Raw genomic sequence first — 23,483 nt, forward strand, 5'->3', positions numbered from 1 at the left:
AAAAACCCTTATTTACTTGTCCGGATAATTATAATCCAACATTATTTAAACACTTAAAGACCAAAAAAATTATATAAAAACTCCAAAAGATGCAAAATTTTCTTAAAAAATAAAGTTTTTTTCAGCTGCACTCTTTTCATAAAACTAGTTTTATGTTAAACTGCTAGGATTTTCTCGATAAAAGTTATTCCCCTTGCCTCCTCAACCTACCTTTATTTCTCTTAATTGACTTCTGGATCCTGAGCTCCCTTTGCAGTCTGAATAAGGTATTACAGTCAGATCATGCAATGATGCTAAAAGCTTCTGGTAGCAATAAGAAGTTGTCCTTAAAAAAATAAAAATAAGTACTTGTTTATCAACGTTTTAGCTTCTAATAATCATCTCTATAAGTAAGTACTATAGAGTTTAGTATGTCTTTGAATAAAATATTGTAGAAAACAGCATGTTTGTTAGTCATGACTATATTTGGACTTTATAGATTCATAAGCATATTAATTAGCATCATCAAAGAGGGTCAAAATTTGTAGAAGATCAGTTTCTAGGAGGGATATGAGAAGAGAACAAAGTATAAGAGAAGTATAAGACTATTCGTGATAGGCAGCGCCTGTAGCACAGTGGTTACAGTTCCGACCACATGCACCAAGGGTGACGGGTTCAAACCAGCCAGGGCCAGGTAAATGTCAATGACAACTGCAACAAAAAGTATCCAGGTGTTGTGACAGGTGCTGTAGTCCCAGCTACTAGGGAGGCTGAGGCAAGAGAATTGCTTAAGCCCAAAGAGTCTGGGGTTGCTGTGAGCTGTGACACCACGGCACTCTGTCAAGGGCAACATAGTGAGATTTTGTCTCAAAAAAGAAAAAAAAAGACTATTCATGATAGTCTTAACTGTACTACAATTTATATTATTCCTTTTTAAGAATAGTCAAGTACAGCAGTTAGAGGGGGGAAAACTATAAAACAGAGAGTTTGATCTACAACTAACTCAGTCAAGATAACCCACTACTTTCAGACAAGTTATATCATAACTTTAAATAGGTATGAAAACCAAGTATTGATATAATAAATGGTCTTGAGAGTGTACTTGGGTTGAAACATATAATATTTTCAATTACACATTTGTGTAACTTTATGTAAGTTAGTTCAGAATGTCAAAGGTTTGTTCAAAAGAGATAAAACCAGGGACCAGCTTTTTCTGTAGAAGGCCAGTTAGTAAATATTTTAGGCTTTGTGGGCTACGTGAGGTCATACATTCTTGCTTGTTTATCACAGTCCTTGAAAAATGTAAAAAAGCCATTCCTCATTGGCAGGCCAGATTTGGTTCACAAACCATAGTTTTGCCAACCCTTAGATTAAGGCAAAATCATAATTGTATGCCTTTGGAATACATATGTATCCTTAAAACTGCCTACCACACATGTGATTTTCTAAAAGTTAATTTAGAATAAAATGATTTAATTCACATTATAGAACCTGAGGGAGAATTGGAAAAACTGTGCTGAACCCCCACCCCCAACTTCTCCCTCTCACTTGATTTTTTTCTCCTCAACTGCTAAGATAGATCTAGTCTTTACAGATAGTAAATGTTTTACCTCTTATGTTTTCTCTAGACCTAAAGTTGCCTGTTTACAAATGATTCCTGGTTGCAAATAGGATAAAATTGATGTGGGTAGGATAAAGTTGTCAACAAATGGTTGCTGGGCCTAAGGCCTACTATCTCACACCTGTAATCCCAGCACTTTGAGGGATAGTTTGAGCCCAGAAGTTTGAGACCATCTTGGACAATAGAGCAAGCCACCATCTCTATAGTAAAATAAAATAATTGAGCTGGCCATGTGTTTCATGCCTGTAATCGTAGCACTCTGGGAGGCTGAGGCAGGAAGGTCACATGAGCTTTAGGAGTTCGAGACCAGCCTGAGCAGGCTTGAGACCCCACCTTTACTAGAAATAGCAAAACTAGCTGGGCACTGTGGCAAGTGCCTATAGTCCCAGCTACTTGGGAGGTTAGGCAAGAGGATCACTTGGGCCCAGGAGTTTAACATTGCTGTGAACTATGATGCCATGGCACTCTACCCAGGGCAACAGAGTGATGAGACTCTGTCTTAAAAAAAAAAGAATCAGCAAGGCATGGTAGTGCATGCCATGTACTTCCAGCTACTTGGGAGACTGAGGCAGGGACATCATTTAAACCCGGGAGTTCAAGGCTCCAGTGAGCTATAATGGCACCACTCCACTCCGGCCTGAGAGACAAAGCGAGAAGCTATCTCAAAAAAAAAAAAAAAAGAAAGAAAGAAAGAAAAAGAAAAACAAGGAGCATAATATCGATCCCACCTATGAATTTTAAAGCCAACAATGTATGATTTAATCTACCTGAAGATAATGGGAACATGATTAATAATTGGGGTGAAAGACTGAGATTCTGTAACATTGGAGTCAACATGTATCATTAAATTTTAAGCTTAGTAGGAACTCAAAATTAAATGTGAAGCTCTTATACATCTTTAATTTCTCCACTTCAAACATGTGTGCATACATATTAAATAATTAGTTTGTCCTCCATTTAAGTAAAGTTTAGATCTCCTAGGCTGGGTGTAGTGACTCATGCCTGCAATCCTAGCAATCTGCAAGGCCATGGCATGTGGATTGCCTAAACTCAGGAGTTCAAGACCAGCCTGAGCAAGAGCGAGACCCCTTCCCTAAAAAGAGCTGGGAGTTGTAGTGGTTGTCTATAGTCTCACTTAGGAGGCTGAGGCAAGAGGATCACTAGAACCCAAGAATTTGAGATTGCTGTGAGCTATGACGCCAGCATAGTCTATTGAGGGTGACAAAATTAAATTCTGTCCATAGAAAAAAAAAAGATCCCTGGAGTTACCTTAGGGTTTTTCTCTCCCCCTAAATATTACCCAGATTAAGAAGAATATATTGAAAAGATTGTTGATAATGCAGTAAAAAAAATTTAGAAATTTAGGGTAGGACTTTAAAGCGTGAATCAACTAAATCAACTGAATCAACCATCAACTAAAAGATCTGTTCATAGATTTCGTCTTCTTGTCTAAAATTATATTGATTGCATCTCCATTAAAATATAATGACCCTTCATAGATTTACATTACATTTTAACTTATTGCTGATAGTGTGACTGTTTCCCAATCTGATATGTTCTGCCTTAATTTCTAGAAAAAGATAATGTCTAGTTATCAAGCATGTCTAAACATTTTTACTTATATTTTGATTCCATATATATGATTTACTGTTACATACCTTTTGGGAAAAAAATTAAATCTATAACTTTTCATTTTATACAGGCCCAAGCTCGTTGCCACAGAATTGGTCAGGACAAAGCAGTTAAAGTCTACAGACTAGTGACTCGTAACTCATATGAGAGAGAGATGTTTGACCGAGCCAGTCTGAAACTGGGCCTAGATAAGGCTGTGTTACAGAGCATGAGTGGAAGAGACAGTAATGTTGGTGGTGTATGTACATTTTCTTTTTTCACTTGGGCTTTTTGTGTTGTTTTTTTGTTTCTATTTAATTTTACCATACTGAACACAAAATACATTGTTTTTATGTAAGGAGAAATTATCAGAATAAAGCCATGTTTAGTTAATATTTTTAAATCCTGTTTATATAGCTTCATACCTTTTGAATTTCAACAATGTATTTTTAAGATAGAAATTCTTTGCTCTCCTTATAAAATATTTGTATCATGGCATAGCAAGATAGAATTTGTGAATGGCTCAGTGCCTGTAACTCAGCAGTTAGGGCACCTGCCACATACACAGGGGCTGGCAGGTTTGGACCCGGCCTTAACCTGCCAAACAACAGTGACAACTACAACAACAACAACAACAAAAAAAAATAGCCAGGTGTTACTAAATCCACATCTGTGTCCCAGGTATACTAAGTAGACCAGCTGCTTAGGAGGCTGAGGCAAGAGAATCACTTAAGCCCAAACCACAGCACTCTACCGAGGGTGACATAGTAAGACGCTGTCTCAAAAAAAGAAAAAAGAATTTGTAAATTTTCTGTATTATTTATATAAAAATTTCTTCAAATTTTATTTAATGTCAAACAGTTAAAATATTGGCTTTGTCTTGTTATAAATGATGATTTTTTAAATATCTTTTTCCCTCAAGATTCTTATTTAATATCGTGGGCTTGTATCAATAATAGAATCCTAGCCCTGACAGAGCCTTGGTAGGTTCCATGTGCCTTACCCTTTTTTTAAACTAAAGCCACTTCATGGAAATGGATAATTCTTATTTTAAAGGTGGCAAAGAAGAGTCAGCAATTTCAATTAATCATTTCATTTAATTCTCTCCTATGTGCATTCCAAAGCCAAATGCAATTTAAATAAGACCTCTTATGTTCTTTGATTTTCTTTAGGAATACTTTCTCATTTTATGAACTTTTATAAAAAAGCTATTGTTACCAAAATTTTTTTCTTTAGATTCAACAGCTTTCCAAAAAGGAAATAGAAGACTTGCTTCGAAGAGGTGCTTATGGTGCCATTATGGAGGAAGAAGATGAAGGCTCTAAATTCTGTGAAGAGGACATTGATCAGATTTTGCTGCGTCGTACAAAAACTATCACAATTGAATCAGAAGGACGTGGGTCGACATTTGCTAAGGTAACAGTGAATACTGTCATGATGTTATATCTTCACTACTGAAAAGATTTAAGTCTCTTAATGTTTAATTTACTGAATTTCCTAAAGTAGGAAATTCTATGTAAAATGAAAAGCAGAGCATAAGGAACATCTTTGTAGAGAAAATAACATTTAAGCTAAGTCTTGAAAGAATTATCAATTTTATTGTGTTACAAAGAGAAAGAACCTAAGTGAATCACATGTTGCTCAACTACAAGGAACATTTTAGGAATATAGTGTAGGCATGTATGGATGTAGGGATGAATTAGATGGAGACAAAACAGAAGGAATTAGGGAAGTTGGATCCAAACTGTGAAGAGCTTTTTGTGCTATTTTGAAGAGTTTGAATTTGATCCTGGGGCAGTTAAGAAAGAAGCTTTTAAAACCCTTTCAGCAAAAATTGAACATAATGCAGGCTATTTTAGAAGGTTAACTCTAGCAGCAGTACAGAGAACAGCTTAGAAAGGGGACAGACTGGAGGTACGGAGATCATTTAAGAGGCCTGTGTAGGAAATAATGATGGGTGAACTAGGGCAGTGGAGACTCACTTGAATTCAGTAGGAGTTGATGACCAGTTAGAAATCTGTGGAAGGCAGAATCAAGTTACTTGAAGATTTCAGGCTTGAGTAGCCAGGAGAGCCATGATGCATTAAAATGGAGAATGCAAGAAAAGGAGGTTCATACAGGGAAAATAAAAGTTAGGAGCTGTTGTATTTGGGACATTTGCAGGGCGTCCAGGTGGAGATGTTTGGGAGGTATACCTGGGACACAGATGTGGATTTGGAAATAATAGAGAATAAATCAGAAAAAAAATAGTATTTTGGAAACAAAAACAATACTGCAGAAGTAAAATATAAGGTTGAAAACTAAAACTAGTTATGATGGAGTTAGACATGTACCCTGGCCGTAGTTTCTTTCCTAGGAAATCTTGTTTACTTTTTTCTTTGGATACAGAGTCTCTTACTCTGTCACCCAGGCTAGAAGGCAGTGGTATCAGCCTAGCTCACAGCAACCTCAAACTCCTGGGTTCACATGATCGTACTACTTCAGCTTCCCAAGTAACTGGGACTACAGACACCTGCCACAGTGCCCAGCTAATTTTTCTCTTTTTAGTAGAGATGGGGTCCTGCTCTTGCTCAGGCTGATCTTGAACTCCTGAACTCAAATAGTCCTCCTGCCTCAGCCTCCCAGAGTGCTAGGATTACAGGTGTGAGCCACTGCACCCAACCTTTGTTTACTTTTGATTTCTCGGTTCTGTACTCTATGTGCAGATATTTTTTTCTCATGTTTGAAATTATCTGAAATCTACTTAATAATTTCAGAAGGTATTAGTCATGGTTATTATCTTTGTTGATTAGGCTAACATAGAGATATTCTCCTAAAAAGCACAAAGCATGTAGTAACCATGGTGATTCTGTGGTTCCTTATTTAAAATGTTAATGATAATAACCATGGAAATTCAGAATACTAAGGTTTGAATTCTAACTTGTAAGTTGAGTGACCTTGGACAATTAGCCTGTATGAAAATCTTATCCTTAAGGAAGAGATCATAATTATCATGCTTGGCTTTTCCTACTTCACTATAAAGTGCTGTGTAAGTATTATTTCATGTTGAAGACTCAAGTATATGCTAATCATCATCAGCTATGCTGTGAGAATAAGAAATGCTTTAAGCATTTAAGTATCTATTTAGACCCTCATACCAGGGAATATCTGCTACATTTGAAAAGAGAGCTGACTGAAAAGATACCACAGTAGCTGAGAAGAGTCCAGAGAGTTTGCTGTGGTGGTTTTATAATTTGTTCATTTCCTAAATGATTTGTCCATTCCCATAGTTGAATAGAAAGCCACTAAATGGTGGACACTGGCATAATAGACTATGCACCACAGCTGTAATGGTGCTAGCATTCTACATTTTTTCTTGTAATTTCCAAAAACTGCCATCTATACTCATTTGTCTTCAGTGATTTGTATAAAATAATTCCAATCTGCATTTCCTTGCAGAATCAAATACTGTGTAGTATTACTAAGGAGATACATATACGGATAGTATTTAGACTTAGTACATGTTCATCAAGTAGAACTCATTATTGGTAACTGCATTTATAAGTGGTTACATCACCTAAGCTTTGTTTTGAGATATTTTTATAGAGGCAGTCAGTTGGGTTCTAAAAATAGAATTGTTTCTAGCCTCATATTTTTAAGATTTTGGTATGTAACAAAAAATTGAATTGCTCAGTTTACAAACAAAACCATCTGAGCCCGATTGCTTATTTGTAAGGATGTGTCTGTCTTACTTTCTGTCGTAGGAAAAAGTCTTCCCTGCACATAGGGATTTGATGGTTGAAGAAATGCATTTTAAGGAAAATAATTGGGGGAGTAGCTAGGATATTAGAATTTAACATTTGGAAGTGGTCAGTGAACCTGTGCTTGCTGATGTCTTCTGCATCAGGCGTTTCCTTTCTACAAGCATAATCCATTGTAGCAATCCTTGAGAATCATGAAAGTCACTTGAAAATAGGTTATATGTCAATTAACAGTAGTAGCTTGAATTATTTAGAAATTTAAATAACTTTTAGCTTAAAAAATAAACTTGTTATTTTTCTCATAAAGAATGTAATGAAAGCTATTTAATTATGAAGTTTAGTTTCTTTGTGGCAAATCATTTAAATCATTCTGGTAGCAGAATGAAAATAATTATACACTGTACCCTAGAATTTTTTTTTTCTTTTTAGTAAACAACCAAGAAGTAACATGCTTTAAAATCTGTTTCCTTTTAATGACTTTTCATATTTGATGGGTTTTCATGTTAAATGTTCTCCAGTTTGTATAAAGCAAATACTCCCTAAAGTGGTTAAATCTCAAGAACCACTTATCAGTGAAACTGTAGTACAGGCTAAAAATCTGTGAACTTTTCATTGCTCCTGAAAAATCAATAAGGTGATATTAATGAAGATCTTAAAGTCTCATATGTCTCAGTTACGAGAAATTGATTTCTGAATTAATAAAATGAAGTCCCCTCATAGTTAAGGAATTATAATTTAACTTGAATGTAGGTAAATATCTGTGCCTTATTCTCATACCATTTTGATGAATTATTATCAGTTGTACTTTTATACAATGATGATGGCTATGCTTTCATTTTATCAAACTAGTTAGGCTTTATTCTTTTAAGTTGGATGTGAGTTACTGTATAATATTTGGTTTATCGTTAAGAAGTGTCTAATTATTTCCTGTTGCCACTGTAACAATTATCACAAATTTAGTGGCTTAAAACAATACAAATTTATTCTCTTATAGTTCTACATGTCAGAAGTCCAACATGAGTCTTACAGAGCTAAAAGCAAAGTGTCAGCAGGGCTGGCTCATTCTGGAGGCTCCAGGGGAGAATCTGTTTCTTATCTCTTCCAGTTCCTAAGACTGCCTGCATTCCTTGGCTTGTGGCCACAGTACTTCAGTCTCTGCTTCTGTCGTGTCATATCCTTTTCCTTTCTAGAGTCAGAGCTCCCTCTGCCTCCCTCTTGTAAGGACACTGGTAATTACATTTAGGGCCCACTTGGACAATGTGAGCTTATCTCCCCATTTCAAGATTCTTAATAAGTATCTGCAATGTCCTTTTTGCCATGTAAGGCAACACTCACAAACTTCCAGGGATTAGGACAAGATATCTTTGGGGGCTATTATTCAGCCTACCACACTCATCATTTCAAAAAAATAAAAAATTACTGTTTTTTTTAGTAGTTTCATAATATCTAAGCTATAGTTTAGAAGAAAAAGACAAAAAATGGAATTTAAATTCATTTTATTAATGCATTTATTCTGTCACTTCCTATTTCATAAATATGCCAGCAAAATGCACATTTTAAAGATTTGTATTTTTTTTCTTTTGGGAGAGAGTTGGTTGAGTTTTTTTGTTTGTTTGTTTTTTAATTTCTTTTGCTTGTGTTTTGGGGGTTTTGAGACAGGGTCTTAGTCACCAGGCTGGAATGCAGTGGCATCATCGTAGCTCACTGTAGCCTTGAACTCCTGGACTGAAGCTATCTTCTTGCCTTAGCCTCCCAAGTAGCTGGAACAGTAGGCATGCACCTCCACATCTGGCTTTTTTTTTTTTTTTTTTTGTAAAGGGTAGTCGGTCTTACTTTCATAAACTGGTCTCAAACCCCCAGCTTCAAGCAGTCCTCCCACCTCAGGCTCCCAAAGTACTGGGATTATAGACATGAACCACCAGGCCCTGTCAACTCCTGCTTTATACAAGCATCTTAAAAGATAACTCTTAAAAGAATGCTAGATGGTATGAACAAATGTACTTACTACTTGGTAATCAATGACATGAACAGAATCTGAAGTTCAGCAAAAGGCATTTAATATTTTAATTTTGTTCCTACTCATTTGCTAGACATTTTATAAAGTTTTAAACTGCAGATAGAGACAGAATATTTTAATGAAATTTTGTGTACTCATCATAAAATTCAACAATTATCCACTCATGAAACTTGTCTCATTGCCTACCATGTAATTTTCATATTGTTTTAAATCAAATTCTAGATATCATATCATCATCTCTATACATTTTCCATATGTATCATTAAAGGTAGACTTTTAAACATAATACTATTATCACATTTACAAAATTAAATATCATTCCTTGATATTAATTATCTAGTGCTTAAACTGCCAGTTATTGTCATAAATGGCTTGTTTGCTTTTAATAATTTTATTACCTTTTTAATGTGAGATTTTCTTTTCTTTTTTTCCATTTTTTTTCGAGACAGAGTCTCACTTTATCACCCTCAGTAGAGTGCTTTGGGCTCAAGCGTTTCTCTTGCCTCAGCCTCCCAAGTAGCTGGGCCTATAGGCATCCCACAATGCCTAGCTATTTTTTTTTTTTTTTTTAGAGATGAGGTCTCACTCTGGATCAGGCTGGTCTCGAACCTGGAGCTCAGGCAGTCCACCAACCTCAGCCTCCCAGACTGCTAGGATTACAGGCCTAAGCTACTCTACCCGGTCTAATGGGGGTTTTCTGCATTTTTAAATTTTACCAAGATAGTTTTTTTTGTTTTGTTTTTTGAGACTTTGTTGCCCTCAGTAGAGTGCCTTGTAGTCATAGCTCACAGCAGCCTCCAACTCTTGGGCTCAAGTGAATCTCTTGGCAGCCTCTCGAGTAGCTGGGACTACAGGCGCCTGCCATAACGCCCAGCTGTTTTTAGAGATGGGGTCTCACTCTTGCTCAGGCTGGTCTCAAACCTGTGAGCTCAGGGCAATCCACCCACCTCAGCCTTCCAGAGTACTAGGATTATAGGCATGAGCCACCACTGCCAGCCCCCAAGATAGTTTTTTAATGAAGTTTTTAAACTTTTGGTTATATTCCAGGCAATTAGGTATTATCTTAAAGCCATTTACTAGTTAAGTTCTCCTTTGGAAGTCATTTTGTGACCATGTTCTTCCATTTGTTTTTATAACAATGACATGCATTTTTCAAGCCTCTTTTCTTTCCTTTCTTTCTTTCCTCTCTCTCTCTCTGTTGCCCTCAATAGAGTGCTGTGGCATCACAGCTCACAGCAACCTCAAACTCTTGGGCTTAACCGATTCTCTTGCCTCAGACTCCCAAGTAGCTGGGACTACAGGCGCCTGCCACAATGCCTGGCTTTTTTTTGGTTGCAGTTGTCATTGTTGTTTAGCAGGCCTGGGCCGGGCTTGAACCCGCCAGCCTCGGTGTATGTGGCCACACCCTACTCACTGAGCTCTGGAGGCTGAGCCCCCTTTTCTTTCTTGATGCATTGTGGATATTCTTCACTCTCTGCTTTCATTTTTATAAAGCACTTTGATGACACTTCTTCGAGGTGGTATATCTATTTTTAGTAACAAGTTATATTAATAAATAATGCTTATTTGTCCACAAGTTATTAGGGTGAAGTATATCTAAAATTTCTTCTATCTGAAAGATTTAATAATTTCTACATTTAAGAAAATAATTGCTTGTATTTTCTTTTCTCTATTTAAAAATTTTTTTACAATGATTATAAAAAATTTTTGTTGTAAGGAAAGAATTCTTAAAATAAAAACAGAAAACAACTCATTTTTTTTATTTCTCATGTACTATGTTGCATTTTCTTTAGGAGACACCTGTATCTGAATATGTGATGAAAATAAAGTAGGAACGAAGCATAAAATGAACTGTGTATGCAAGCAGGTTTTGAAATTCTTATTTTAACCGAATTTTTTATCATTCATGTTCATGTAGTATTTTTATAAAGCATATCTCTGTCCTCTATAGCGTCCTCACTGAAAAAAATTTGATCTTTGCTTACCAAATGTTTGAGAGTTAACCAATATTAATAATTTAACTCTGTACGTAAACTCCAACCTGTGTTGGCATTAAGTCTTTGCCTTAAGCAGCTGCTGAGCTGTTTCAGACCACTGGATTTGAAACAACCTTTGAATATGTGTGTATGCAGAATTCAAATTCTATCTACAGTAAATGTGAGGAGGTAATGTTTTAAGTATACTTTGATAGATTTTTCCTCTAAGCTTCAAAACATTTTGAAAAACTGCCATTATGTATTTCAGGCGAGTTTTGTGGCATCTGGAAACCGGACAGATATTTCTTTAGATGACCCCAACTTCTGGCAAAAATGGGCTAAAAAGGCAGAAATAGATATAGATGCCATTAGTGGCAGAGTAAGTATTCTTTCCCTCTCAAAAAATTTTTTTATTTGGGGATACTTTGGCAAAATTATTGTAGTATTTAACTATGCAGTTACTGAAAGAAATTTCTACATATGTAAGTGGGGGTAGGGTAATAGAATGAACTGAGCCAGACACTGCTTCAGTTTAATACATGTGATATCTGTCGTGATGGGTTGTAATACAGAGTAAGTTTAACTTTAGAGTGAAATTGACATTCTTAAAATTATAATGTTTTAAAAATTATTTTAATCTCTTCAAATTCTGTTACTTTTATTTTGCTTTTTAGTTGTGGGTTTTTTGTTTTTTTGTTTTTTTTGGCATCAGAACCCATTAATGATCTAGTAAAATATAAATGAAGCAAAAAAGGCAATCAAGAAAACAGCATTTTAAAACTATTTCCATTATGACTTCCCTATAGCTAAGAAATTAAGAGCCAAAAAACTATAATAGAATTTGTGGAACTGATAATACTAGCATTTTTACTTTCTAAGATATCTGTTTATCTACTGAGACTCCTTTCTAAGAACAGTGTAGGAATCAATGCTTATGAGCCTTACCTATTATCAAAATGACAGCCAGATGATTAAAGGAATTTTATATTAAACATTAAGGCTTTACAATTCGGAATAACTCTGTTGCCATCTGGAATTGTTTAATGTATGTTAGAAATGTGTAATTGAGTGTAAAACAAATGATTTTGAAAAGATAATTATAGGCTAGGCGCAGTGGCTCACACCTATAATCCTAGTACTCTTGGAAGCCAAGGTGAATGGATTGCTTGAACTCAGGAGTTCCTGACCAGCCTGAGCAAAAAAAGTAAGACCCCCATCTCTGGATGTTGTGGCAGTGCCTGTAGTCCCAGCTATTTGGGAGGCTGAGGCAAGAAGATCACATAAGCCCAAGAGTTTGAGGTTGCTGTGAGCTGTGATGCCATGGCACTCTACTGAAGGGGACTAATGAGATTCTGTCTCAGAAAAGAGGAAGGAAGGAAGAGGTAATTATTTGCATATGTATACCTGAAACAGTAGAAGTATCTGCAAAACATTATAAAAATTCATAAGTTAGTGAATTAACTGGATAGAAGAAGAATTTCCGTTTATACGTCCTAAATATCAGTACTGACAGAAGTAGGAAAATACAATGGAAAGAGAAATCTACATCTAGGCATATACCTAAAGAGAGGTGTATATATGATTTTAGTAAAGTGAAATTTAATGGAAAAGTTTGTTGTCGGAAATATTTTAAACATTTTAACCAAGTTAGTTTGCAAACGGAGACATTTTAACTTATGGATGTATTGCAATCCAAATCAAAGTATTAAACTATTTTTTCATATAACTAGACAAAATGATCTTGAAATTTCATTGAGAAAATATTGGATGCCATTTAAGAATCTATTCTACAGCAATATGCATAGATGTACAATGATAATGTAGCACAGTGATGTTCATTGCAGCATTTTGTTTGTTTTTGAGACAGAGTCTCACTCTGTCCCTGGGTAGAGTGCCCTGGCATCATCACAGCTCACAGCAACCTCAGATTCCTGGGCTCAAGCGAACCTCCTTCCTCAGGCTCCGGAGTAGCTGGGACTCCAGGAGTCGGCCACAATGCCTGGCTAATTTTTCCATTTTTAGAAGAGATAGGGTCTCACTCTTGCTTACATTGTTCTCAAACTCCTGAGCTCATGTGATCCACCTGTTTCCGTTCCCAGAGCATGAGCTCCCACTCCTGTCCTCATTTCAGCACTTTTTTATTATAGTGAAAATTTAGAAACTAAATTTCCTATAGGAGAGCAATAGTACATTTATATTGTATAATAAAGTACTTTAAAAAATAATCATTGACATCCTTAGGTATTATAGCCTATGTATTAACATAGAGCTCTGAGACAAATAGTTACAGACAGTTGCAGAATAATACTTACAATGTGATCTCTGTGATTTTTCAACAGTACATACTGATAACTGCATTCTGGTGGCTAAGACAGCAGTACACAAGTAATACGCACAAGATAATTTTAGGAGTGAAGAAAATAAAACAGTAAGGTGGTAGAGAATGCTGGACAGGTAGAAATAGCATGAGGTGAAATGAACAGAGGAGGTCGCTTTGGACTTGAATGATGAGAAAGAGCCAAGACCTTGTAAGGATGTGAGTAAAAGTTTTTGAGACAGAGGGAATGGCAATAAGCCATTGATGTAAATAAGCTTAGTCTATTCCCAAACCAGAAATAAATATGGCAGAATACAGAGTTAGTGAGTGTGGTTCGGAAAATGAAAGTGCAGTCAAACAGCAGACATTACTTATAGCAAATATGTTTTAAAGTTAATATTTTGGCTGGATGCAGTGGCTTACGATTGTGATCACACTAGCATTCTCAGAGTGTGAGACAAGATGAATCTCTTGAGCTGAAGAATTTGAGACCAGCTTGAGCAAGAGTGAGACACCGTCTCACTAAAAATAAAAAAAACTAGCTAGGCATCCTGGCAGGCACCTGTTGTCCCGGCTACTCAGGAGGCTGAAGCAAGAGGATGGCTTGAGTCCAAGAGTTTGAGGTTGCTGTGAGCTATAATGCTACGGTACTCTAGCCTGTGCAACAGAGGGAGACTCTGTCACAGAATGAATAAATAAAAATAATGTTAATGTTTTTATTTTGTGAAAACGAATAATATAAGTTGATCAGAAATTTATCAAAATTTCAAAAGATTATGGATGAAAGGCATTTGAAACTTTACTCAGGGGAGGTGCCTGTGGCTCAAAGGAGTAGGGCGCCAGCCCCATATGCCATAGGTGGCTGGTTCAAACCCAGCCCCGGCCAAAAACTTCAAAAAAAAAAAAAAGAAACTTTACTCAGGAAAAAATATCACTTCTTAAATTGCGAAGGGATAAAAAGGACAACTCTTCCTTACAGAACAGTTCAGTTAATAAATGTAGAACAAAAGAGGGAAATAGAAAATTGCCATTAATCACCATTATTATAGTTGTAACAGACAATATCTACCTCTGAATTCTAAGATTAGTGAGTGAAAGTTTAAGGAGAAGCAGAATATTTATGTATTCTCAAAATACATCTTCCAAAATATTTATTAATTACAAAAGGAAAACTAGTAACTTCACAGTGAAGAAACTGAATAATAAGATATTAACATCATGTACCCCTTTAAATACAATGCAGTATTTATTTATTATGGTATGCCAGGACCTTCATGGTCAGGTCCCTGCTTTCTCTTCTACTGTTAATCCTCTTTTGCTCTAAGCATGTCCTGAACATTTGATGCTGTATCAGCCCCCTCGTTCTTTCCTCTATTTCAAAGGCTATATCTTCCCTGGCTGCCTGCAAACTACTTGTGATTCTTCAAGATTTTTTTCTAATATCACTGTTGTGTGACATTTTTCTCTGACTTCCTTTGTTTATCATAAAATATTTCATTCTGCATGGCATTTATTTTTTTATGCATTTGTCTGGCCCTCAAAGCTATGGACTGCTTATGCACAGAAACTGTCTTATTCATCTTTACATCCACAGCTTATAACATAATGCCTTAGAGAAGTTTCTCAATAAAGGTTAAGAAGTGTATCAAGTTGATTTGAATGAATTAAACTGATTGGAACATAGGTTAATAGATTTATTGCCTTGCTTTTTATTAGTATAACTCTTTTGGAAAGCACTATAAAATATTCATAACCTTTGACTAATATTTCCATTTCTTGGTATTTCCCTTCTTTTGGATTTATCTTTAGGTTAAACTTACATCACAGAGATTTCCTTTAACATTATTTATTTTAATAATTGAAAATAGTCTAAATTATCACTTAAGTAAAGAAAATTTTGAGGCATAAATTCAGCTTGAAATATATTTTATGATCATTACAGCACAATATAATTCATATTAGTAATAATGCAAATGCAAATAATTTTATGACTGTAATGTAACATTATGAATTACATTATGAATGTAATGTAACTGTAACATTACAGTCATAAAATTATACATATGGGGTAGTGAGAATTTTAGATGAATGTAGGAAATCTTAAGTTGATGTGATAGGTTGGCGAAATTACTAGGAATTTCTTTTTTCTGGCTTTCAGTAATTATTTTATTATTTGTACAATTTGGAGGCGTTTTTGTTTTTGTTTTTTTGTTTGTTTTTGTTTTTTGAGGCAGAGTCTCAAGCTATCACCCTGGATAGAGTGCCAAGGCATCATAGCTCACAGCAACCTCAAACTCTTGGGCTAGGCAATCCTCTTGCCTCAGTTTGTTTTTCTGTTTTTAGTAGAGATGAGGTCTCTCATTTGTTCAGGCTGATCTTGAACTTGTAAGCTCAAGGAATCCACCCATCTCTCAGCCTCCCAGAGTGCTAGGATTACAGGTATGAGCCACTGTGCCAGGCCAACTGTTTGTACAATTTGAAAGGTGAAAATGTAGAACATTGCTATAAGCAAAATCATAAAGGAACCCTTAAGTAATAGCTGTTAAATTTTACAGAACAGCTTGGTTATTGACACTCCAAGAATTAGGAAGCAAACAAGACCCTTCAGTGCCACAAAAGATGAATTGGCTGAATTATCTGAAGCTGAAAGTGAAGGAGAAGAAAAGCCCAAACTCCGGAGACCCTGTGACCGTTCCAGTGGCTACGGGAGAACGGAGTGCTTCAGAGTCGAGAAAAACCTGCTGGTTTATGGGTAAAATATTATTTTTGATGTTTACTCTAGTGGTCTGGTATATTAAATTATAGAATGAATATACTGTTTTCAAGTATTGATTTTTTTATCTTGTTTGAATCTGTAAAATATATCTTTAAAGTAACCTGAATTTCTGTATGTAACATAAATTGCAGAATAATGAGATAGCCTTAAGTGTTTAAATTCTAAATATATCACTAAAATCAAACTCCTTGTTCTCAAAGGAGAACCAGTTGGATAACATTACTATCTTACTGAATAAAATATACTAGAAATTACCATATCACGCTCCCGCATTTTACACACAGGGGAGGACTTCATTGGCAAATTCTGAGTAACAAAATTTTTTTTTCTGTGTTTTTTTTTTTCCTGAGTTATATTTTTCTCTAGAACTTGACTAAATTTAAATTTACCCTTTTTTAACCAGGTGGGGCCGATGGAGAGAGATTCTATCTCATGGCCGTTTTAAAAGGCAGCTAAATGAGCACGATGTAGAAATAATTTGCCGAGCCCTCTTAGCATATTGCCTTGTTCACTACCGAGGGGATGAGAAAATTAAAGGTTTCATATGGGATCTCATTACTCCAACAGAAGACGGGCAGACTCGAGAGCTGCAGAACCATCTAGGTAAGAACACTTTTCTGTTTTTTTTTTTTTTTTTTTTGTGGAGACAGAGTCTCACTTTACTGCCCTTCGGTAGAATGTCGTGGCGTCACACGGCTCACAGCAACCTCCAGCTCTTGGGCTTACGTGATTCTCTTGCCTCAGCCTCCCGAGCAGCTGGGACTAAAGGCGCCCACCACAACGCCCGGCTATTTTTCTGTTGCAGTTTGGCCGGGGCTGGGTTTGAACCCGCCATCCTCAGTATATGGGGCTGGCGTCCTACTCACTGAGCCACAGGCGCCACCCCATTTTTCTGTTTTTAAATTTATTTTTAGTTACATCAGTAATACTTAATATTTTCTCATATAAAATATTAAAGAACCTTAGTCTTCAGCCCCCAATTCAAGTTTTAGCTTCAGAAAATGCCAAAGTTATCAGCTTGGTAGGTTATATATATTGTCGATATGTATCAATTTGGAAGTTGTTGACCTAACAACTTGTGTTGGAGGCCTATCTGTCTGTGTTTCAATAGATTTTTTAAAGCTCTGCTCACTATTCCATAGTATGGATATTCCATACTTTATTTGGCATCTGCTTTAATTATGGGTATCAAGGTTGTTTCCAGTTTTAGACAATTAAAAAAACAAGTATCAGTAAAGATTCATGTACATTCTTTCATCTTTGTGCATATGAATACATTTTCACTAATGTACATATCAAAACATAGAATTATTAAGGCGTAGCCTATATACATCTTTAATACCTAAAATGTGATCTATGGATCAACAACATCAGCGTGTCCTGGGTGCTTCTTAGAGATGCAGAATTTTAGCCTCAAACATACTGAATTGGAATCTGCATTTTAAGAGATCATCAGGAATTAGTATTCATACTAACATTTGAAAAATATTGATACACATTTTGCATCTTCATACTTGAATTGGCTGTTTAAAGTGGCTATACTAATTTATAATCCTTTTGGAGGTAGACACACAAGTACTTTTTTCTCTGTAGCCTTGCTAACAGAACATTCTTTTCTATATAAAAACAGGGTCGCATCGTATTGCCCAGACAGGAGCACAGAAGTACAATCATAGCTCATTGTAACTTCATACTCCTAAGGTCAAGTGATCCTCCTGCCTCAGCCTCCTAACAAGCTTAGACTATAGGCATACGCCACTGCACCTACCTAATTTTTTTTTTTTGTTTTTGAGGGAGAGAGACAGGGTTAACGCTATGTTGCTCAAGGTGATCTCAAACTCTTGGCCTCAAATAATCCTTCCACCTTTGCCTCCCAAAGGGCTCAGATTACAGGCATGATCAACCAAATAACTCTTCCATGCATAAAAAATAGAATTTTCTGTATAAAAAGAAATTATAGAGTCCTCAGATTGGTTACAGTTTGTTCTGTTTAATCAAAAAGCATCTTAAATGCAAGGGACTGACAAAATAAGAAGAAGATAGGCAGGTTCCCCAAGCATAAACCTTCTAGACAAGGAAACAGACATAGTAAGAATATAGATTGGTTGATTAATTAATTACAGATGGTAGTGATTACTGTGAAGTAAATAAACTACTGAGATAGAGAACATGAAGAGTAGCAATACTTCCTTATATTTTTTAAATGTTTCTTTCTTTCTCTTTTTTGTTTTTTTTTGACAGAGTCTCACTATGTCGCCCTCAATAGAGTGCCGTGGTGTCACAGCTCACAGCAACCTCAAACTCATGGGCTTAAGCAATTGTCTTGCCTCAGCCTCCCAAGTAACTGGGACTACAGCACCCACCACAACGCCCAGCTATTTTTTTTGTTGTTTTTGCAGTTGTCATTGTTGTTTAGCTGGCCCAGGCTGAGTTTAAACTTGCCAACCTCCATGTATGTGGCTGGTGCCCTACCCACTGAGCTACAGGCGCCACCATATTTTTTAAATATTTCACGACAAAAATCTCAAAAGAAAGAAAATGAATTCAGCTATCTTGGACAGGAACCCCCAATAGTTAACATAATCCATATCGTTAGTAAAATCAATTTTGAAAAGCAAGAGACTAAAACATAATTGTTAGTAACTAGGGAAGCAAAAGTAAAGCAGAGAGACGGATTCGATCTTTTGGTTTTTACATCTGAAAAAATACGTGTAACTCTTTTTGGGAACAAAAAAGAAATCAGAACAATTACTCTAATTTAAGGTACAGAATTGTTAGATATTTGAGGAAAATTGTTCTAATATGTGTAAAACCATCATCTTGACTTGCACTTAGGTGAGTATTATTATCATTAACATTTTAAAGACCTCTTGTTTAGGGCACAGTGACTCAATCCTATAATCCTAGCATGACTCTAGGAGGCCGAGGCGAGTGGATTGCTTGAGCTCACGAGTTCAAACCAGCCTGAGCAAAAAGTGAGACCCCCACCCCCTACTAAAAATGGAAAACTGAGGCAAGAGAATCACTTGAGCCCAAGACTTGGAGGTTGCTATGAGCTCTGATGCCATAGCACTCTACACAGGGGCAACAGCTTGAGACTGTCTCAGAAAAAGAAAAGACCTCTGTATAACCTGTACAGACCTCAGTAAGTCTCCAGAAATGTCTTTCATTGAAAAATAACTTTCAAATTGCATATCTTTATACAAATTGTTCTTTTTTCGGGGGGAGAGGGCTGGGGCTGGGTTTGAACCCGCCACCTCCTGTGTATGGGGCAGGCGCCCTACTCCTTTGAGCCATAGGCGCCACCCCTTACAAATTGTTCTTGATTTCACATGTCCTCATTTCAACAGGTCTTTCAGCTCCTGTACCCCGGGGACGAAAAGGGAAGAAAGTGAAGACTCAAACAAGCTCATTTGATATACAGAAAGCAGAATGGCTTCGAAAATATAATCCCGAGCAGCTGCTTCAGGACGAAGGCTACAAAAAACATATAAAACACCACTGTAATAAGTAGGTAGTAGGATATTTCACACACACACCACTCTTTAAATGTTTACCTTTCTTAATTAACAATCTTAAAGCAGGGGCAGCACCTGTGGCTCAAGGAGTAGGGTGCCGGTCCCACATGCTGGAGGTGGCAGGTTCAAACCTAGCCCCGGCCAAAAACCAAAAAAAAAAAAAACAATCTTAAAGCATACTGATTTTTGAGTACAGAGACAGTATGGTGTAGGTCCAATCCTAATCTTGAATTTATAAGGTATCCTTCAGCGAACTTAATACCTCTTGTGTCACTGTTTTCACCAAGAAATACTAAAACTGGCCTCCACATCATCTCATTATATCTTACTCTAACATGAAATAATAATGATTGTAAGGATTTTGGAGAAAACTTTTAAGGTTCATTTAATTAAGTAATTTAGTATTTCAGTATAAAAAAATCTGTATATAAATTCCTTCCTAATTTTATCTCCATGGATGAATGTTTTTAATGATTAATTTTGTTATATCTTTTGATTGATTTTCTCTTGTTTTTAGGGTTTTGCTTCGTGTAAGAATGCTATATTATCTGAAGCAAGAAGTCATTGGAAATGAGTGTCAGAAAGTATTTGATGGAGTTGATGCGAGGTAAATTCTTATTTACAACCCCACCCAGATTAAATAATGTATTTTTCAGTAACATGATGAAACACAAATTATATGACCAGAATATTTTATATTATTAGGTAGTTCCTTATTTTGTGAAATTTACATCAAGGACAATCCATCAAACTCGGGGGAATTAACTCTTGCCAATTTGTTGCCTTTCTTATTTTACTTTCATCTTTTGCTCTATCTGTAAAGTCATACCGTATAACAAGAGTAGTGGTAGTAATATTAAGAATGATGTCTATGGGCGGCGCCTGTGGCTCAGCGGGTAGGGCGCTGGCCCCATATGCCGAGGGTGGCGGGTTCAAACCCAGCCCCAGCCAAACTGCAACAAAAAAATAGCCGGGCGTTGTGGTGGGCGCCTGTAGTCCCAGCTACTCAGGAGGCTGAGGCAAGAGAATCGCCTAAGCCCAAGGATTTGGAGGTTGCTGTGAGCTGTGTGACGCCACGGCACTCTACCGAGGGCGTTAAGGTGAGACTCTGTCTCAACAACAAAAAAAAAGAATGATGTCTATGCTCGGCACCTGTGGCTCAAGCTGCTAAGGCGCCAGCCACATACACCTGAGCTGGCGGGTTTGAATCCAGCCCAGGCCCACCAAACAACAATGACAGCTGCAAACAAAAAACAGCTGGGCATTGTGGTGGGCGCCTATAGTCCCAGCCACTTGGGAGGTGGAGGCAGGAGAATCGCTTGAGCCCGGGAGTTTGAGGTTGCTGTGAGCTGTGATGGCACAGCACTCTACCCAGGGCAACAGCTTGAGGCTCTGTCTCAAAAAAAAAGAATGATGTTTAGGAGCAGCACCTGTGGTTCTGTGAGTAGGGCACTGGCCCCATACACCAAGGGTGGCGGGTTCAAACCCGGTCCTGGCCAAAGTGCAACAAAAAATGGCCAGACGTTGTGGCCAGTGCCTGTAGTCCCAGCTACTCAGAATTGCCTGAGCCCAGGAGGTGGAGGTTGCTGTGAGCTGTGATGTCACAGTACTCCACCAAGGGTGACAAAGTGAGACTTGTGTCTCGGGGGGGGGGGGGGAAAATGACACCTAACCTGTATGACAGTAGACACAAATTTAATAACTGATGCATTCATTCCTATAGAAACACCTTTCGAGTACTCACTAGTGCCAGACACTGCGAAACACTGGGGATACAAAGACAGAACAGCCTTTAAACTTGAGGAATTTATGATTTCAGTGAGCAGGAAGTAAACAAACAAAAGTATGCTCCAGTGTATTCCTTGCCTTGGTGTATGTATGAGATACCCCAGAGGCGCCACTAATAATTGTCTATTTCCCATCTCATCTTGCCTCTTTCTCTTTTTTTTGTTCATTTTGTTAATTTTCTTTAACTCATGATAGAAAATTTCTTTCTTTCTTTTTTTTTATTTTTTTTTTTTTTGTAGACAGAAACTCACTCTTATTACCCTGAGTAGAGTGTGAAATCATAGCTCCATAGCAGCCTCAAACTCCTGGGCCTAAGCGATCGTCTTGCCTCTTCTTGGATGATCTTGTGTTTGTGGTTTGAGTTCATATCTGTATCCTGATGCTTTCTCCAGCCCTCACCTCTCATGAATTTCAGATTCATATTTTTCAAATATGCCATGATTAATTGCTCTTTTCTCCAGTTCTTTGAATTCTTGCTGGAACATTATCTTTCCCCCTTTCACTTTATTTTCTCCCTCCTCTTGCTCAGCCAACAATGACTCAGACATTGTGACCCACACTGTAATAGCACCCACCATGTAGTATTGCCTATATGTACCTCTTTACAAGGGCAGGCCCATATCTGTCTTAATTTATAATTGTCATTATTGGCACATGCTCTTTAGCTTTTAAATCAATGTTCTGGTCTGGGGAAGTCAAAGGAGGCTTTATGTAGGAGATGGCACATGAACTAAGTCTTTAGAAACAGGAATCAACAACAGATCCACTTCCACCTTACTATATCCTTCTCCCTGCTAGTTCACAAACACCTAATAAGCATGTGGCACTTACATTTGAACCTTTACAAGTAGGAAAACTGTCTACCTCAGATAATCGCGCTTTGAACTTTGAGCGCCACCTGATGGTTGGCAAAGGGAATTATTTGACCCACTTTTCCTCCCTCTGGTATTTTATCTCCAGTGTTCTTTCTGTTATCTTTCAGTGCTAATGCTTTGTTTAGTTCTCGTTAGGAACTCATTCAAAATACACATTTCCTTTAATTGTATTTCTCTTCATCTCTCTTTTCTAACTTCTGTTATATCACAAGATACTTATTTTTCGTCACTAAGCCAAAAATGTCAATTATGATGCTTTGGTTTTAAAGCAAAATTAGATAAAATAAGACGTTCATTTAAAATGCTTCCAAATTCCTTTAAGAGGCTAGAGAAAGATCTCTCAATCCATGTCCTCAGATTCCTTGGGCTAAAAACCTTTTCTTCTAGTAAAACATTTGTGAAAAATTAAAAGTTAATTCTTGTTTGTTTTTTATTTACCTTTTTTTTTTTTTGAGTATCATGACATGATAGCTCATAGCAACCTCAAACTCTTAGGCTTAAGTGATCCTCTTGCTTAAGTCCCCTGAGCCCCTGGGACTACAAGCCCTTGCCATAACACTTGGCTATTTTTTTATATTTTTAGTAGAGATGGTGTCTCACTCTTGCTCAGGCTGGTCTCAAACTCCTGAGCTCAGGCAATCTGCCCATCTTGGCCTCTCAGAGTGCTGGGACTACAGGCTTGAGCCACCACAACTGGCCTAAATATTTCTTTTTTCTTTGCCAGCATCTTCTATCTCAACCATTAGTGGTTAAATATTGGGTTCTTATCTTAATGTGGAAACAGGTTGATCATTTACCAATTGATTTTTTTTATGTGAAAATTTAGCTTACCAAAGCCAACCAAATTACAGATTAACTTTTGTTGCAGAATGTAATTATAAATAGGAAATTTATAGTTTCTTCATATATCTATGGGTCTTTGCTAATTTACTTATGAAATTATGGTACCAAGACAAAGAGATAAAGTTCTACTTAGTAGAATTTTGTACTATGTTTTATGTTATCTCAAGTTATTTGAAAATTGATAATTCATTAATACCAAGTAGAGACAATTCTCAACTACAGATTTTCTGCATTTATTTACCCTATCTAATCTCTTTTTCTTTACTGTTTAATATAAGAAAATGTAAGTATGTATAAAAATGAATGATACTGGGCAGCGCCTGTGGCTCAAAGGAGTAGGGTGCCGGCCCCATATGCCGGAGGTGGCGGGTTCAAACCCAGCCCCAGCCAAAAACTGCAAAAAAAAGAAAACAAATAAATGA

The 23,483-nt window shown here is 36.8% G+C and overlaps 1 protein-coding gene across 9 annotated transcripts in view; it reads left to right on the top strand.

Annotated features, from left to right (window-relative positions):
* CHD9 (chromodomain helicase DNA binding protein 9) overlaps positions 1–23,483 on the top strand; it is a 267,949-nt gene that overhangs the window by 194,026 nt on the left and 50,440 nt on the right. For all 9 annotated transcript variants that reach the window (XM_053601733.1, XM_053601716.1, XM_053601703.1 and 6 more), the window contains 7 exons: positions 3,303–3,470; positions 4,448–4,627; positions 11,213–11,323; positions 15,817–16,013; positions 16,441–16,640; positions 19,388–19,547; positions 20,073–20,162. In XM_053601733.1, coding sequence (XP_053457708.1) covers positions 3,303–3,470; positions 4,448–4,627; positions 11,213–11,323; positions 15,817–16,013; positions 16,441–16,640; positions 19,388–19,547; positions 20,073–20,162 — 1,106 coding nt within the window. The remainder of the gene's footprint in view (positions 1–3,302; positions 3,471–4,447; positions 4,628–11,212; positions 11,324–15,816; positions 16,014–16,440; positions 16,641–19,387; positions 19,548–20,072; positions 20,163–23,483) is intronic.

The sequence above is a fragment of the Nycticebus coucang genome, chromosome 2, assembly GCF_027406575.1.
Source record: "Nycticebus coucang isolate mNycCou1 chromosome 2, mNycCou1.pri, whole genome shotgun sequence".
NCBI lineage: Eukaryota > Metazoa > Chordata > Mammalia > Primates > Lorisidae > Nycticebus > Nycticebus coucang.